Source organism: Arachis hypogaea, chromosome 19 (genome assembly GCF_003086295.3).
Source record: "Arachis hypogaea cultivar Tifrunner chromosome 19, arahy.Tifrunner.gnm2.J5K5, whole genome shotgun sequence".
NCBI lineage: Eukaryota > Viridiplantae > Streptophyta > Magnoliopsida > Fabales > Fabaceae > Arachis > Arachis hypogaea.
This window is the reverse complement of record NC_092054.1, coordinates 131,737,361-131,754,858: the sequence shown is the minus strand read 5'-3', so window position 1 is coordinate 131,754,858 and position 17,498 is coordinate 131,737,361. Positions and strand designations below refer to the sequence as shown.

General features: G+C 41.1%; 1 protein-coding gene across 1 annotated transcript; it reads right to left on the bottom strand.

Annotated features, from left to right (window-relative positions):
• Positions 1–4,905: 4,905 nt before the first annotated feature.
• On the bottom strand, positions 4,906–5,980 carry LOC112778759 (uncharacterized). The gene is made up of 2 exons (XM_025823048.1): positions 5,519–5,980; positions 4,906–4,935 (listed from the first exon to the last, which is right to left on the bottom strand). The coding sequence occupies exons 1-2, from the start codon at positions 5,978–5,980 to the stop codon at positions 4,906–4,908; spliced, it is 492 nt and encodes a 163-aa protein (XP_025678833.1).
• Positions 5,981–17,498: the final 11,518 nt, after the last annotated feature.

Genomic DNA, 17,498 nt, shown 5'->3' with positions numbered 1-17,498 from the left:
GTGCCACCTATAAAAAGCTAAAACTACCCTCTAGTATATAATAACCTTTGGGAAAATTTTCACGTATTCCACCCCTCTTTATTGGAACTTTGCTATACTAAGTACGGACCGGTTGCAAGTTAAATCTTTGTCCGCGAGGCGCAAGCATTTATGGCAATGCCCAAAAATCCTTTAAATGATGGCTAAAAACTAAAAAAACAGAAAGAATAGTGACCATAAGTGGCTACACTGGTATATGATAAAAAGAATTTGAAGCCGATTGAATCAAGAAAATTAAAAAAAAAAAAAAACAATCAAATAATTTTTTTTACACACACAAATTTGTGTCAAATAAAAAATTTTTAATAATAATTTTTAGATTTAATTAAAATTCAATGTCAACACTAATTTTTTTAATCTAAAAATAGTTTTCATTTTATTTATGTGCTAGAATAAAATTATTCTTTCTTAAAAAAGCATATAATTATGAAATAAAATAACTAAATTTGCATAAAACTTGTGAAAATAGTATAAAATATTCTGAAGTAGGATAACCGTTGAAGTAGTTCCACCTTTTAAGGAGGATAACCGTCCCTTTATCTTAAGGAGGTTGAGATATGGCTCCTGGAAGTGGGTTGAGAGATTTTAGGGGCAGTTACGCATTTGAATGAGTGTTATTTGTCAGCTAACCTTCGTCCCCGACTTCTTTGGACCAAGTTGTTGTTGAGACCGACTTCTTAAGAGAAGGTCGGTGGCAAGCGAGGGCCAATCTTTGGATTGGGCCTTTTATTTGGGCTTGGACCTTTGTATTGGGCCAGGGTATGAACAGTGTCCCTACTCGAGCACAATCTCAATGAAGAGTTGGGCTCGAGTATTTTGACTCGGGCTTATAACCGACCTGTTGAGGAACCGACGTGATTTTTCGGAACCGACGTGTTTCAAAATTTCCCAACAGTCGCGTCTAATCAAACGTCGCGGCCGTTAGGGACTTGCGTATTTACACATGGGAAGCAGTTACATTGGTAACGGCGCATCTCTTTAATGACTGCCTCCGCTTTTACCATTATGCCCCTCACGTGTTTATAAATACTTTTCCTCTCTTTCTTTATTTCGTTTCTGAAAACTTTCACATTTGCACTTTCTATTCGAAAGAAACTTCCATTCGAAGGGACTCCTCCTTTCTCTGAGCCACTGCTGCCTCTATCCCTTTTTCAAGTAAAGGTTAGTTCTTCTCTCTTCTCTCTTTTTTACAAATGCTTTCGTTTGCATGTTTTTTCTTTGAGAGGAGTGTTGACTACATGCTCAGTTACTCTGTTTTGTTGAGGATCTGACCCCAGGCCCCTTAGAGACCCTGTTTTTAATCTTATTTCTTTTTCCTTTGTAGGTTTCACTGTCCTTTTTTATTTAGAAAAGATGTCTTCTCTAGAGTCCCTTGCTCAGTGGGTGGATGTTACGGTTCTTGGGGAAGAACCTTTTGTAGACACTGACTATATTACCGATCTTCGCACTCATCATAGGATCTGTGCTCTTGAGGAGGACGAGCCGAAATATGAACTGACTGCCCCGGGTCTGGAAGACTGGGTTTGTTTTGGGAGGGCTTCTGATGCAGACCCTCATTTCTTTTTTATGTATGAGAGCCTCTACACTCGCCTGAGAGTTTTTCTGCCATTTTCTGACTTTGAGATAGCTGTTCTGTCTCACTGTCGTATTGTTCCCACTCAACTCCACCCCAACTCTTGGGGTTTCTTGAAGGCTTACCAACTTATCAGTCAGGCCTTGGATTTTTCGACTTCTTTGAAAACTTTCTTTTATCTTTTTCACATGACCAAGCCCTTCAGTGGGCAAAACAATAAACAACAGTGGGTGTCTTTCTGAACTATTCAAGGTCGGAGAGTTTTCAACCTTTTTGATGAATCCTTCCATGATTTCAAAAATTTCTTCTTTAAAGTTCAAGCTGTAGAGGGTCACCACCCCTTTTTCCTGGATGAAAATTCTTCTCCTTGCTTTCCTTTATACTGGTTGGAGGCTTCTCCTGTGGAGAAGTATGGGTTGGACGATTTAGATGAGGTCAAGGAAGCTGTCGTGGGGTTCCTCCAAGAAGTTTGGGGGAGGGCCCCTTATTTGGATACAAAGAAATTTCTCCAAGGGTCTCCGAATTTTGTTCGGACCCAAATAGGTAGATATGATTATTTTTTGATATGCTCCGACTTGTTTTAATTATTTCTGACTCTGGGTTTTCGATTTCCTTGTAAATTGATTTATTGCCTTCTTCTTTTTCAGAAATGGTGAAGAAAGCTTCTGCCTCCTCTTATCAAAAAGTTCAGGATGCCAAGAAAAGATCTCAGGCGCGGGTGGACGCTGCAAGGGCCACTGGTATTCTTCTGCCTCTTCCTCCCCCTCCTCCTCCTCCTCCTCATAATTTGGGGACTTCCTCCTGTCCTATCATGGTATCCTCTTCCTCTACTACCTCTCTTCCTTCTCCTCCCCCACTGCCCCAACCTTCCCCTGAACCCGAGAAGAAGAAGCGAAGGACTTCTGGTTCTTCTTCCGGGGTTACATTCGATGGTCCCCAATTCGTCTGGAACCATATTTTTCCCCATTCATCAATTAATATGGATGACGCTATGGTCCGGAACCATCTGAATGTTATAGTTTAGGGAAGCATCCGAGCGGCTGGGGTCTACACGAAATTCCTGGATATTTTTGAACATACTCTCCTTAGCTCTTTGGGTTACACCCAAAAGGTTGAGGAGCTTGAGGAGAGAATTTCTTTATACCAGGAGGAAGAGAAGAGGTTAAAGGAGGAGGTTACCAAGTTAATGGAGAAGAAGGGTCGGGCTCGAGAGAGGGAGAAGAAGCTAATGGGCCAGTGTGCCATGGCAGAAGGCCTCAAGGAGAAGGCAGAGCAAAACTACATTAGGCTCTTTGGGAAAAATTTGGATTTGAAGAAGGAGCTTTCTGGGTGCCGAGACGCTTTCCAGGACTTGGAGGATTCAATTGCTGAGGGAGCAGAGGAGGCATGGAGAATTTTTAAGGAACAAGTCGGGGTTATTGCTCTGACTTGGATCTTTCTCCCTTAAATCCCGATAAGATCGTAGTGAATGGTGCAATTGTCTCCCCTCCCCGACCTGCAACTAACTCCGAGTTGAAGACACAGGGGCAAAGGATAATGGAGTCTCCTCCTCGGGGGGACGTTCCGAGTTCCTCAAAGGTTCCTTCTGATGGCCCCGATCAGCCTGCTCCGCCCCCTTCTGATGCTGTTCCGACTTCTCTCCCTGGTTCTGGTGGTGGTAGCCCTTCTCCTGGTGGTGGTTATCTTCCTCCTAACTAACTGTGGCTATAAGGGGGTCCGGCCTGTGGGCCTCCCTGTTTTTTAAACAATATTTATATTTTGTTTCTTTTGAGGTAGCTGTTACTTGACATTTCTTGGCCTTTTATGGCCGTAAACAAAATATTTAAAAATACCCTTTTTTGCATAAGGGTTTAGGATACCTTTTGTTGTGCGCATGCTGTCTGTTTAGGTTATTTTTGCGAAAAAACCCTTTTTTTTTATCTTTTTGAAAATCTTTTATCTTGGTTTGGCTATCTCTTTGTTCTAAGTTATTTTGAACTTGTAGGAACTTGGGACAGCTTATGCCTTTGATTTTTGATAGATTTTCTTCTTCTCTTTTCATATTCCTTATACTCAATTTTTTTATTTATTGAGTTTCTGTGACTTAGGCTATTTTTGCGTGCATTTCTTTTTTTCTCGGTTTTTCCCGACTTGTAGGTCGAGTAATTTCCGAGTTTTACCATGATCTACTTTTATAACCTCTTTACACCGACTTGTACCTCGTCGTTTCATCCTGACGACCATCTAGGTCGTTTCATAGGATTTTCATGCTTTGTCGAGCTTAAATCGGCGCATTTCGTAGAAAGAGTAAAAAGTGAAAAGGAATTTATAAAGAGATATTGAAAAAAAAGATCTTTATTTGCAAAGGTAATTTGTTGCTACTAAGGATTTTTTATAATTTGCAGCCCCTTAGTCTCTACTTTGATGCCTCATTAAAAATTCTCCTTCAGGAAAACCCTTTCTTTGGGAAAAAACCATGAAGTTGGGAAAAGAGTACATCAGGGAATAGAGTTCGCTTTTAACTATAGTACCTTTTCATATTACATGCATGCCACAACCTAGGTAGCTCAGCGCCGTTTAAGTCGGTCACCTTATAGTAGCCTTTGCCTAAGACCTCACTAATTTTGTATGGTCCTTTCCAATCAGCAGTGAGCTTTCCCTCTCCCGACTTATTGACTCCAATGTCATTTCTAATCAAAACTAAGTCGTCTGGGGTGAAGCTTCTTCGAATGACTTTTTATTGTATCTTGTAGTCATCCTTTGCTTTAATGCTGCTTCTCTTATCTGGGCTTGTTCTCGGACTTCAGGGAGTAATTCAAGTTCTTCTTTGTGCCCCTGTATGTTTCCGACCTCGTCGTAAAAGCTCACCCTTAGACTTTGCTCATTGATTTCCACTAGTATCATGGCTTCTATGCCATAAGCAAGTCGGAAGAGTGTTTCCACTGTGGCAGACTGAGGTGTAGTCCGATAAGCCCAAAGTACTTATGGGAGTTCTTCGGCCCAGGCTCCCTTTGCATCTTGTAACCTTTTCTTCAACCCTACCAGTATGACTTTGTTAGCAGCCTCGGCTTGTCCATTTGCCTGTGGATGTTCTACCGAGGTGAACTGGTGCTTGATCTTCATGCTGGCTACTAGGTTTTTGAAGGTTGAGTCAGTGAACTGAGTGCCATTATCAGTGGTAATGGAGTGAAGGACCCCATACCTTGTGATAATATTTTTGTAGAGGAACTTCTGACTTTTTTAGGCGGTGATGGTGGCTAATGGTTCTGCTTCTATCCATTTTGTGAAGTAGTCTACTCCCACTATCAAGTATTTCACTTGTCCAGGTGCTTGGGGAAAGGGTCCTAACAGGTCCAATCCCCATTTAGCAAAAGGCCATGGAGAAGTTATACTTATGAGTTCCTCAGGGGGAGCGACATGGAAGTTTGCATGCATTTGGCATGGTTGACACCTCTTTACAAACTCGGTGGCATCTTTTTGTAAAGTTGGCCAGTAGAACCCTGCTCGGATGAATTTTCTGGCCAGCGACCTTGCTCCGAGATGGTTTCCGCAGATACCATTGTGGACCTCTTCTAAAACCTTTGTCGTCCTTGAGGTCGGAACACACTTTAATAATGGTGTTGATATCCCCCTTTTGTACAGGATATTTTTTTACCAAAGTATAGTTTTGTGCTTCTTTCCGGATTTTCTTAGCTTCTTTTTCCTCTTTGGGTAGGATGTCAATTTTAGATATTCGATTAAGGGGTTCATCCACCCGAGGTCCAAATCGAAAACCTCAAGGACGTCTTGCTTGGCCTCTGTTTTTGCTACGGAGGGTTCTTAGAGAGTTTCTTGGATCAGGCTTCTATTATTTTCCCCTGGTTTGGTACTTGCTAGCTTGGAGAGGACGTCTGCTCTGCTGTTGAGATCCCGAGTTATATGCTTAACCTCGATTTCTGCAAAGCGCCTAAGATGCTCCAATGTTTTATCTAAGTATCTCTTCATGTTGGGGTGTTTAGCCTGATACTCTCCATTTATTTTGGAAGTCACCACCTGAGAGTCGCTGAATATCACTACTTTTGTTGCACCGACTTCTTCTGCCGGTTTTAAACCTGCAATCAAGGCTTCATATTCTACCTGATTATTAGAAGCTGAGAATTCAAACTTGAGAGAGACTTCTATTTGTGCTCCCCCTTTGTTGACCAGTATTATACCTACACCGCTTCCTATTTTGTTTGAGGATCCATCTACATATAACTCCCAAGTAGTGGATTCTTCCTCTTGGTCTCCTGCATATTCTGCTACAAAGTCGGTGAGGCACTGGGCTTTTATTGCCGTCCGAGTTTTGTACTTCAAGTCGAACTTGGATAGTTCTATTGCCCATTGAACCATCCTACCCGCAATATCCATTTTTTTGGAGGATTTGCTTCATGGGTTGGTTCGTTCGGACTCTTATTGTGCGAGCTTGAAAATAAGGACGTAACCTTCGAGAGGCTACTATTAAGGCATACGCAATCTTTTCAAGGTTTTGATACCTTAATTCAGGGCCTTGTAGAACTTTGCTGGTGAAGTATATAGGATGCTGCCCGACCTCATCTTCCCGTATTAGAGCTGATGCTACTGCTTTGTCTGCTACGGACAAATACAGTACGAGTTCTTCCCCGATTTTGGGTCGGGTCAGAATGGGAGGTTGGCTTAAAAACCTTTTGAACTCTTGGAATGCTTCTTCGCACTTAAGAGTCCACTCGAACTGGCATCCTTTTCTTAGTAAAGAGAAGAGTGGTAGGGATCTTAATGCTGACCCCACCAAGAACCTGGAGAGGGCGGCAAGTCGGCCGTTCAGCTGCTGGACCTCTTTTAGGCAAGTCGGGCTTTTCATTTCTAGAATTGCTTTACACTTGTCGGGGTTGGCTTCAATTCCTCTTTGTGTAAGCATGAATCCTAGAAATTTTCCAGCCTGTACTGCGAAGGTACATTTCGCGGGATTCAATCTCATCCCATGCAACCTTATGGTGTTGAAGACTTGCGTGAGGTCTGTCAAGAGGTCGGTCTCATCCTTGGTTTTTACTAGCATGTCGTCAATATAGACTTCCATCAGTCCCCCAAGGTGAGATGCAAACACCTTGTTCATCAACCTCTGATATGTGGCTCCAGTGTTCTTTAGCCCAAAGGGCATAACCACATAGCAATAGTTTGCTCTAGGTGTGATGAATGATGTTTTTTCTTGACCCGGCTTATGCATCGGGATTTGATTATATCCCGAGTATGCATCCATAAACGAAAAGTATCGATACCCTGAGCTGGAGTCTACTAGAGTATCAATGCTTAGAAGTGGATATGGGTCTTTGGGGCACGCTTTGTTCAGGTTAGTGTAATCGACGCACATCCTCCACTTTCTATTTTGTTTTTTGACTAGCACTACATTTGCCAACCATGCCGGATACTTGACCTCTTTGACGAACCCGGCTTCTAGGAGTGCTCGCACTTGTTCTTCCACCACTTGAGCTCTTTCGGGTCCGAGCTTCCATCTTCTTTGTTGAACATGTCGCGACCCGGGGTAAACTGATAGTTTGTGCAACATGAGCTCGGGGATCTATTCCTGGCATGTCGGAGGCTTTCCAGGCAAATAGGTCGGAATTTTCTTGTAGGAGTTTTATAAGTTTCTCCTTCAATTCTTCTTTCAAGTCGGCTCCTATATTGGTGTTTTTTCCTTCCTCTTTTTCAACCTGTACCTCCTCAGTTTTTCCTCCGGGTTGTGGTCGCAACTCTTCCTTAGCTCTGACTCCTCCGAGTTCAATGGTGTGCACCTCATTCCCTTTCTCTCTCAAGTTCAAGCTTTCATTGTAGCATTTCCTTGCTAACTTCTAGTCTCCTCTGATGGTTGCTATTCCCTCTGGTGTTGGGAATTTCATGCAGAGATGAGGGGTAGATACCACTGCTCCGAGTCGATTTAGGGTAGTTCTGCCGATTAAGGCATTATAGGCTGACCCCACATCGATGACTATGAAGTCGATGCTCAGAGTTTTGGACTTTCCCCCCTTTCCAAAAGTGGTATGAAGGGGTATGTATCCCCGTGGTTTTATTGGTGTATCCTCTAATCCATACAGGGTGTCGAGATAGGCTCTTAACTCATTCTCATCCAATCCCAGCTTATCGAATGATGGTTTGAAAAGGATGTCGGCTGAACTTCCCTGATCCACCAAAGTTATATGAAGATGGGCATTGGCAAGGATCATGGTTATCATTACCGGATCTTCATGCCCAGGTATGATTCCTTGTCCATCTTCTTTGGTAAATGTGATGGTGGGGAGGTTGGGAGCCTGCCCCCGACCTGGTAGACTTCCTTCAGATGCCTCTTGCGAGTCGACTTTGGGAGGCCGCCTCCTCCGAATCCCTCTGAGATCATATGTATGTGTCTTTCTGGGGTTTGCGGGGGCGGATCTCTACGGTCCTCGTCATCTCCCTTTCTTTTTACATGATGGTCCGACCTTTCCATGAGATACCTATCAAGCCGACCTTTCCTGGCCAACTTTTCTATCACATTTTTAAGGTTGTAACAATCATTTGTTGAGTGACTATATATCTTATGGTACTCGCAGTAGTCACCGCGACTCTCCCCCCTTTTTGTTTTTGATGGGTCTAGGGGGTGGTAGCCTTTCGGTATGGCAGATTTCCCTGTAGACATCAACTAGGGAAACTCTTAGAGGAGTATGATGCGTGAGCATCTTTCCTATCTTTTCCTAGTGAATTTGCATTTAATTTGTTGAGTTTAATCAAGAATTAATTATCTTTTAGCCACTATGGATGTTACTTTGAGTCGTGTACAATTCTATTTATTTTAGGTAGCATTTGGCTGGATTTGATGGAGTTTTCGCAGAAAAAGAGAAGAAGGTGAATGATGCTGTCAACCCTGACCTCTCTAAACTCAAACCTGAATAACTTGAGCTACAGAGGTCCAATGGACGTGATTCCAGTGGCGTTGGAAAGATAACTTTTATAGCTTTCCAACTATATATAACAGTCCACACTTCTTTCCCACCAATTAAGCCAAGGCTGCGCCTAACTTGAGATTTCTCAAGTTAGGCGCAAGACACCTCAACAACACGCATCAATTAGCAAGACTCCAAGTAAGGCGCAGGAACCCTTGAGTTAGGCGCAACCTCACTCACTCAAACTCCAATCCATGCGGCCATGATCAAGTAAGGCGCATGATCTTCCAATTCAAGTGGTCCCAGCATCCAGGTTTAGGATGTTCGAAGATTTAATTAATTCTGATTTAAACTTTAATTTTTATTTTAAAAAATAGGAAAATATATTATTTAGTTTTTAAAAATTATAATTTAAATTAATTAGGATTAGATATACGAAAAAAATAAACTTCTCTTCGGGGATTATTCCACCTCATTCCAATTTACAGTTTAAGAGAATCCTAGTTTCCACTCTGAACCATGAGCAACTAAACATCCACTGTTAAGGTTAGGAGCTCTGTCTATTATATGGATTGATTCTATTATTTTTCTAGTTTAATTCATGTACTGATTTATAATTCAAGAATTGTTTTCGTTCGTTATCTTATGAATTTGGGTGGAACGGAAGTATGACCCTCTTTCTAATTGAGTTTTTGTATAACTTGGAAAAGCTTTTTACTTGAACAACAGCTTGAAAACAATTTCTCCTAAATTCTAATTATCTGGACTTAACGGGATACGTGACATATAATCCTCTTATATTTGGATAATTAGGATTTTTGTGGCATAATAACTAGAATTAAACTTCACCCTCTAATTGGAATTAATTGACCAAGGAATTGGCGGTTGATGAGAGTTAGAGGAGACTAAAAAGGTCTAAGGAATTAGGGTTTAGTCACATATAGTTTGCCATGAATTAAATCTTACATGATTAAAATAGTTGGCAACAAAAGTCAATCCGGAAAATAGATAACTCTGAAGCCTTAACTGTTTCTCCATATATTATTCTCAACTTATTTACTGCCTGTCTTCTGATATTCTGAACTTACTGTTTAATGCTTTTGAACTCTCAAAACATTATTTTTTGCTTGTCTAACTAAGTAAATTAATCAACCATCATTTCTTAGTCCATCAATCCTCGTGGGATCGACCCTCACTCACCTGAGGTATTACTTGGTACAACCCGGTGCACTTGCCGGTTAGTTTGTGGTTATAAAATCCGCACCAAGTTTTTGGCGCCGTTGCCGGGGATTGACTGTGATTAACAACTATCAATTATTTGATTGCTTAGATTAGATAATTTTTCTTTTAATTAATTTTATTTTAGTTTTATTAATTTTTAATTCTCATTTTTTTCCTTTATTTTTTCCTTATTTTTCGTTTCCCATTCCCCTGTCCCCTCTTTGGTTTTATTTTTTTCTTTTGATTTTTCTAAAAACTTACGGCGTTCTTTTTTTTATTTTCCTTTTTATTTTCATTTCCTTTTATTTTCGTTTTTGTTTCCTTCAATTATTTTTTTCTATATTCTATTAGATTTATTTTATTTTTGTCTTTAATTTTTGAAATTAAGTTTGGTGTCCCCTAGTTATTTTTATTTTAAATTTCTTGTTTATTTTCTTTTTATAATTTTTGAAATTTTTCGGCTTTAAATATTTAGTTGTTTTATTTTATTTCTTTTACACAGGTTACCTCACTGGAAATTCTCTGCACTCTGACGTAGAGATTCCTATCTTTTCTTATTTTCTGTTTGTTTATGCACAACAACAGAGACAAGAAACCTTTCTTAGACTTTGATCCTGAACCTGAAAGGACTTTCAGGCAGCATTTGCAACAAGCAAGACTTTACAAGGCTGCAATATCCACTATGGATCATAATAATGCTGTTGATGCTAACATGGCAAATCCAAATGGGGATGAGCAACCTAGGAGAGTGCTTGGCTCTTACTCTGATCCTACTGCAGATCTTTATGGAAAAAGCATTATGGTGCCTCCTATAGCTGCGAACAACTTTGAGTTAAAGCCTCAATTGGTCACCCTGGTACAACAAAACTGTCAGTATCATGGTCTTCCCCAAGAAGACCCAAATTAATTTATTTCTAATTTTCTGCAGATTTGTGATATTGTGAAGACAAATGGAGTGAACCCTGAGGTGTACAAACTCATGCTCTTCCCGTTTGCTCTGAGGGATAGAGCAAAGCTATGGCTAGATTCACAACCCAAGGATAGTTTGGATACTTGAGACAAAGTTGTTACTGAGTTTCTTACTAATTTTTTTCCACCAAAAAAGCTGACTAAGCTTAGGGTGGAGGTTCAGACCTTCAGGCAGAAGGATGGTGAAACTCTTTATGAAGCTTGGCAGAGATACAAGCTACTGACTAGGCAGTGTCCTCCGAACATGTTCTCCAAATAGACCCAACTAGATATCTTTTATGAAGGCTTGGGTGAAATGTCCAAGATGTGCTTAGATAATTCTGCAGGTGGTTCATTGCACAAGAAGAAGACACAGGAGGAGACTATTAAGCTGATTGAATTGGTTGCTAGCAACCAATATTTATACTCATCTAACAAGAATCCTGTGAACTCTGAGGCTCCTCAAAAGAAGGGTGTTATGGAAGTAGAAGCTCTTAATGCTATTCTTGCTCAAAACAAGCTTATGTCTCTGCAAATAAATCTACTTACTCAGCAGATGGGTGGCATGCAAGTCTCAGCTATCAACACCCAAAATCCACCTTAAGAGGTCTCTTATGACATAACAGGTAATTTTGTGCAGAATGATAATTATGATTATGCTCAATCCTCTTTTGAATAGGTCAATTACATGGGGATTGGTCCTAGAAATCCCAACAATGATCCATACTCTAAGACCTACAATTTTAATAACCACCAGTTTCAGTCATCTCAGCAAGCAAATTCTCAGCGCCAGCAGAACAATGATTTGGAAGCAATATTGGCAAGTTTTAGAAACCAGAGCATCAATCAAGAACTTGGAGATTCAAGTGGGTCAATTAGCCACAAAAGTTAATGAAATTGATCAGAGGACCACTAATAGCCTTCCTAGTAACACAATTCCAAATCCAAGAGAGGAATGCAAGGCTATCACCTTGATAAGTGGACAAGTGGCAAGTACGAAAGCACAAGTTAATGAGGAGCCAGTTGAAAAAGAAGCTCCAGAGGAGAAGAAGGAAGAAGTAGAGCACGTCCCTCCAAAGCGTGCGGACAACCCATTCCCAGACTCTCTTGGCACTTATCCTACATTGCCAAAAGCTCCTGAGTACAAGCCTAAAATGCCATATCCTCAGAGACTTCAAAAGGAGACCAAGGACAAGCAGTTTTTAAAGTTCTTGGAAGTCTTCAGAAAGTTGCAAATCAATATTCCTTTTGCTAAGGTTTTGGAGCAAATGCCTCTCTATGTCAAGTTCATGAAGGAGCTATTATCAAAGAAGAAGCCTTTAAAGGGAGATGAGACAGTGGTCGTGCCTAAGAAATGTAGTGCCATCATTCAGAATAACTTACCAAGAAAGAAGCCAGATCCATGGAGCTTTCAAATTCCATGCACCATTGGGAGAACAACCTTTGAGAAAGCACTATGTGATCTGGGAGCAAGCATAAATCTAATGCCCTTATCTGTGATGAAGAAGCTGCAAATCCAAGAGGCACAACCCACAAGGATATCATTACAAATGGAAGACAAATCTCTAAAGCCTGCATATGGATTAGTGGAGAATATCTTGGTCAAAGTGGGTAAGTTCTTCCTCCCAACAAATTTTGTGATTCTTGACACAAGGGAGGATGAGAATGCCTCTATAATTCTAGGAAGACCATTCCTAGCCACTGGAAGAGCTCTGATTGATGTGGAAGAAGGTAAATTAGTGCTTAGAGTGCACAATGAGCAACTAGTCTTTTGGTGCACGAAATTGTGATCATCAACAATGGCGCCAAAGACTTGGAGCTCTCAAACGTGAATCATACTTTGTCACAATTCCGCACAACTAACCAGCAAGTGCACTAGGTCGTCCAAGTAATAAACCTTACGTGAGTAAGGGTCGATCCCACGGAGATTGTCGGCTTGAAGCAAGCTATGGTCATCTTGTAAATCTCAGTCAGCCAGATTCAAATGGTGATGGAGGGTTGATAATTAAAAGATGAATAAAACATAAAATAAAGATAGAGATACTTATGTAATTCATTGGTGGATTTCAGATAAGCGTATGAAGATGCTTTGTTCCCCTTGAACTTCTGCTTTCCTATTGCCTTCTTCCAATCATTCATACTCCTTTCCATGGCAAGCTTTATGTTGGGCATCACCGTTGTCAATGGCTACATCCCGTCCTCTCAGTGAAAATGGTCCTGATGCTCTGTCACAACATCGGCTAATCAACTGTCGGTTCCCGATCATGTCGGAATAGGATCCATTGATCCTTTTGCATCTGTCACACGCCCCACAATCGCGAGTTTGAAGCTCGTCACAGTCATCCCTTCCCAGATCCTACTCAGAATACCACAGACAAGGTTTAGACTTTCCGGATCTCAGGAATGACCGCCAATAATTCTAGCCTATACCACGAAGGTTCCAATCTTAGATTAGAAACCCAAGAGATACACACTCAATCGAAGGTAGAACGGAGGTGGTTGTCAGGCACACGTTCATAGGTGAGAATGATGATGAGTGTCACGGATCATCACATTCATCAAGTTGAAGAACAAGTGATATCTTAGAGAAGAATTAGGCGTGAATTGAATAGAAAAACAGTAGTAATTGCATTAATTCATGAAGAACAGCAGAGCTCCACACCTTAATCTATGGTGTGTAGAAACTCCACCGTTGAAAATACATAAGAACAAGGTTCAGGCATGGCCGTGAGGCCAGCCCCCAAACGTGAAAAGGTCTATGAAAGTATATGAAAAGTGTGTAAAAGAGATGAAAATACAATAGCAAAAGGTCTTATTTATAGAAAACTAGTAGCCTAGGGTTACAGAAATAGGTAATTAATGCAGAAATCTTCTTCCGGGCCCACTTGGTGTGTGCTTGGGCTGAGCATTGAAGTATTTTCGTGTAGAGACTTTTCTTGGAGTTAAACGCCAGCTTTTGTGCCAGTTTTGGAGTTAAACGCCAGAATTCTTGAGCTGACTTAGAACGCCTATTTGGGCCATCAAATCTCGGGCAAAGTATGGACTATTATATATTTCTGGAAAGCCTAGGATGTCTAATTTCCAATGCAATTAAGAGCGCGCCAATTGGGCTTCTGTAGCTCCAGAAAATCCACTTTGAGTGCAGGGAGGTCAGAATCCAACAGCATCTGCAGTCCTTTTTCAGCCTCTGAATCAGATTTTTGCTCAGGTCCCTCAATTTCAGCCAGAAAATACCTGAAATCACAGAAAAACACACAAACTCATAGTAAAGTCTAGAAGAGTGATTTTTATAAAAAAAACTAATAAAAATATAATAAAAACTAATTAAAATTACTAAAAACATACTAAAAACAATGCCAAAAAGCGTATACATTATCCGCTCATCACAACACCAAACTTAAATTGTTGCTTGTCCCTAAGCAACTGAAAATCAAATAGGATAAAAAAGAAGAGAATATACAATGAATTCCAAAAACATCTATGAAGATCAGTATTAATTAGATGAGCGGGGCTTTTAGCTTTTTGCTTCTGAATAGTTTTGGCATCTCACTTTATCCCTTGAAGTTCAGAATGATTGGCATCTATAGGAACTCATAATCCAGATAGTGTTATTGATTCTCCTAGTTAAGTATGTTGATTCTTGAACACATCTACTTTATGAGTCTTGGCCGTGGCCCTAAGCACCTTGTTTTCCAGTATTACCACCGGATACATAAATGCCACAGACACATAACTGGGTGAACCTTTTCAGATTGTGACTCAGCTTTGCTAGAGTCCCCAATTAGAGGTGTCCAGGGTTCTTAAGCATACTCTTCTTTTTGCTTTGGACCTCGACTTTAACCGCTCAGTCTCAAGTTTTCACTTGACACCTTCACGCCACAAGCACATGGTTAGGGACAGCTTGGTTTAGCCGCTTAGGCCCGGATTTTATTCCTGTGGGCCCTCCTATCCACTGATGCTCAAAGCCTTGGATCCTTTTTATCACCCTTGCCTTTTGGTTTAAAGGGGTATTGGCTTTTTCTGCTTGCTTTTTTTTTTTTGCAAGCTTTTCACTGCTTTTTCTTGCTTCAAGAATCAATTTTATGATTTTTCAGATCATCAGATAACATTTCTCCTTTTCCTTTCATTCTTTCAAGAGCCAACAATTTTAACATTCATAAACAATCAAATTAAAAAATATGCACTGTTCAAGCATTCATTTAGAAAAACAATAGCATTGCCACCACATCAAAATAATTAAACTGTTTTAAAATTTGAAATTCATGCACTTCTTTTTCTTTTTCAATTAAAAACATTTTTCATTTAAGAAAGGTGATGGATTTATTTTCATAGCTTTAAGGCATAGACACTTAGACACTAATGATCATGTAATAAAGACACAAACATAAATAAACATAAAGCACAATTTTCGAAAAACAGGAAAATAAAGAACAAGAAAATTAAAGAACGGGTCCACCTTAGTGATGGCGGCTTGTTCTTCCTCTTGAAGATCTTATGGAGTGCTTGAGCTCCTCAATGTCTCTTCCTTGCCTTTGTTGCTCCTCTCTCATGGTTCTTTGATCTTCTCTAATTTCATGGAGGAGGATGGAATGCTCTTGGTGCTCCACCCTTAGTTGTCCCATGTTGGAACTTAATTCTCCTAGGGAGGTGTTGATTTGCTCCCAATAGTTTTGTGGAGAAAAATACATCCCTTGAGGTATCTCAGGGATTTCATGATGAGGAAATTCCTCATGCTCTTGTCCATGAGTGGGATCTCTTGTTTGCTCCATCCTTTTCTTAGTGATGGGCTTGTCCTCATCAATGAGGATGTCTTCCTCTATGTCAATTCCAACCGAATTGCAAAGGTAACAAATGAGATGAGGGAAGGCTAACCTTGCCAAAGGAGAGGACTTGTCCGCCACCTTGTAGAGTTCTTGGGATATAACCTCATGAACTTCCACTTCCTCTCCAATCATGATACTATGTATCATGATAGCCCGGTCTATAGTAGCTTCGAACCGGTTGCTAGTGAGAATGATTGAGCGTTGGATGAACTCCAACCATCCCCTAGCCACGGGCTTGAGGTCATGCCTTCTTAGTTGAACCGGCTTCCCTCTTGAATCTCTCTTCCATTGAGCGCCCTCTTCACATATGTCCATGAGGACTTGGTCCAACCTTTGATCAAAGTTGACCCTTCTTGTGTAGGGGTGTGCATCTCCTTGCATCATGGGTAAGTTGAATGCCAACCTTACATTTTCCGGACTAAAATCTAAGTATTTTCCTCGGACCATTGTAAGCCAATTCTTAGGGTCCGGGTTCACACTTTGATCATGGTTCTTGGTGATCCATGCATTTGCATAGAACTCTTGAACCATTAAGATTCCGACTTGTTGAATGGGGTTGGTGAGAACTTCCCAACCTCTTCTTCGGATCTCATGTCGGATCTCCGGATATTCGCCCTTTTTGAGCTTAAAAGGGACCTCGGGGATCACCTTCTTCTTGGCCACAACTTCATAGAAGTGGTCTTGATGCACCCTTGAGAGGAATCTCTCCATCTCCCATGACTCGGAGGTGGAAGCTTTTGCCTTCCCTTTCCTTTTTCTAGAGGTTTTTCCGGCCTTTGGTGCCATAAATGGTTATGGAAAAACAAAAAGCTTTAGCTTTTACCACACCAAACTTAGAAGGTTGCTCATCTTCGAGCAAAAGAAGAAAGAAGAGAGTAGAAGAAGAAGAAATAGAGGAGATGGAGTGGGCTCTGTGTTTCGGCCAAGGGGGAGAATTGGTGTTTAGGTTGTGTGAAAATGAAGGAGTGAAGATGGGTTTATATAGGGGTGAGAGGGGGGGTGTATGGTTCGGCTATAAAAGGTGGATTTGGGAGGGAAAGTGGTTTGAATTTGGATGGTGAGGTAGGTGGGGTTTTATGAAGGATGGATGTGAGTGGTGAAGAGAATGGTGGGATTTGATAGGTGAGGAGTTTTTGGGGAAGAGGTATTGAGGTGATTGGTGAATGGGTGAAGAAGAGAGAGAGTGGTGGGGTAGGTGGGGATCCTGTGGGGTCCACAGATCCTGAGGTGTCAAGGATATCTCATCCCTGCACCAAATGGCGTGCAAAACGCCTCTTTCTGCCAATCCTGGCGTTAAACGCCAGGCTGCTACCCATTTCTGGCGTTTAACGCCAGCTTCTTGCCCATTTCTGGCGTTAAACGCCAGCTTCTTGCCCATTCCTGGCGTTAAACGCCAGTCTGGTGCCTTTTTCTGGCGTTAAACGCCCAGAATGGTGCCAGACTGGGCGTTTAACGCCCATTCTGCTACCTTTACTGGCGTTTAAACGCCAGTAACTGTCTCCTCCAGGGTGTTCTATTTTTCATTCTGTTTTTCACTTTGTTTTTGCTTTTTCAATTATTTTTGTGACTTCACATGATCATCAACCTACAGAAAATATAAAATAATAATAGAAAATAGAAAATTATCATAGAATAGTAACGATTGGGTTGCCTCCCAACAAGCGCTTCTTTAATGTCAATAGCTTGACAGTGGGCTCTCATGGAGCCTCACAGATGTTCAGAGCAATGTTGGAACCTCCCAACACCAAACTTAGAGTTTGACTATGGGGGCTCTGTTTGACTCTATATTGAGAGAAGCTCTTCGTGCTTCCTCTCCATGGTGACAGAGGGATATCCTTGAGCTTTAAACACAAGGGAGTCTCCATTCACTTGAATGATCAATTCTCCTCTGTCAACATCAATCACAGTTTTTTTGCTGTGGCTAGGAAGGGTCTGCCAAGGATGATGGATTCATCCATACACTTCCCAGTTTCTAGGATTATGAAATTAGCAGGGATGTAATGGTCT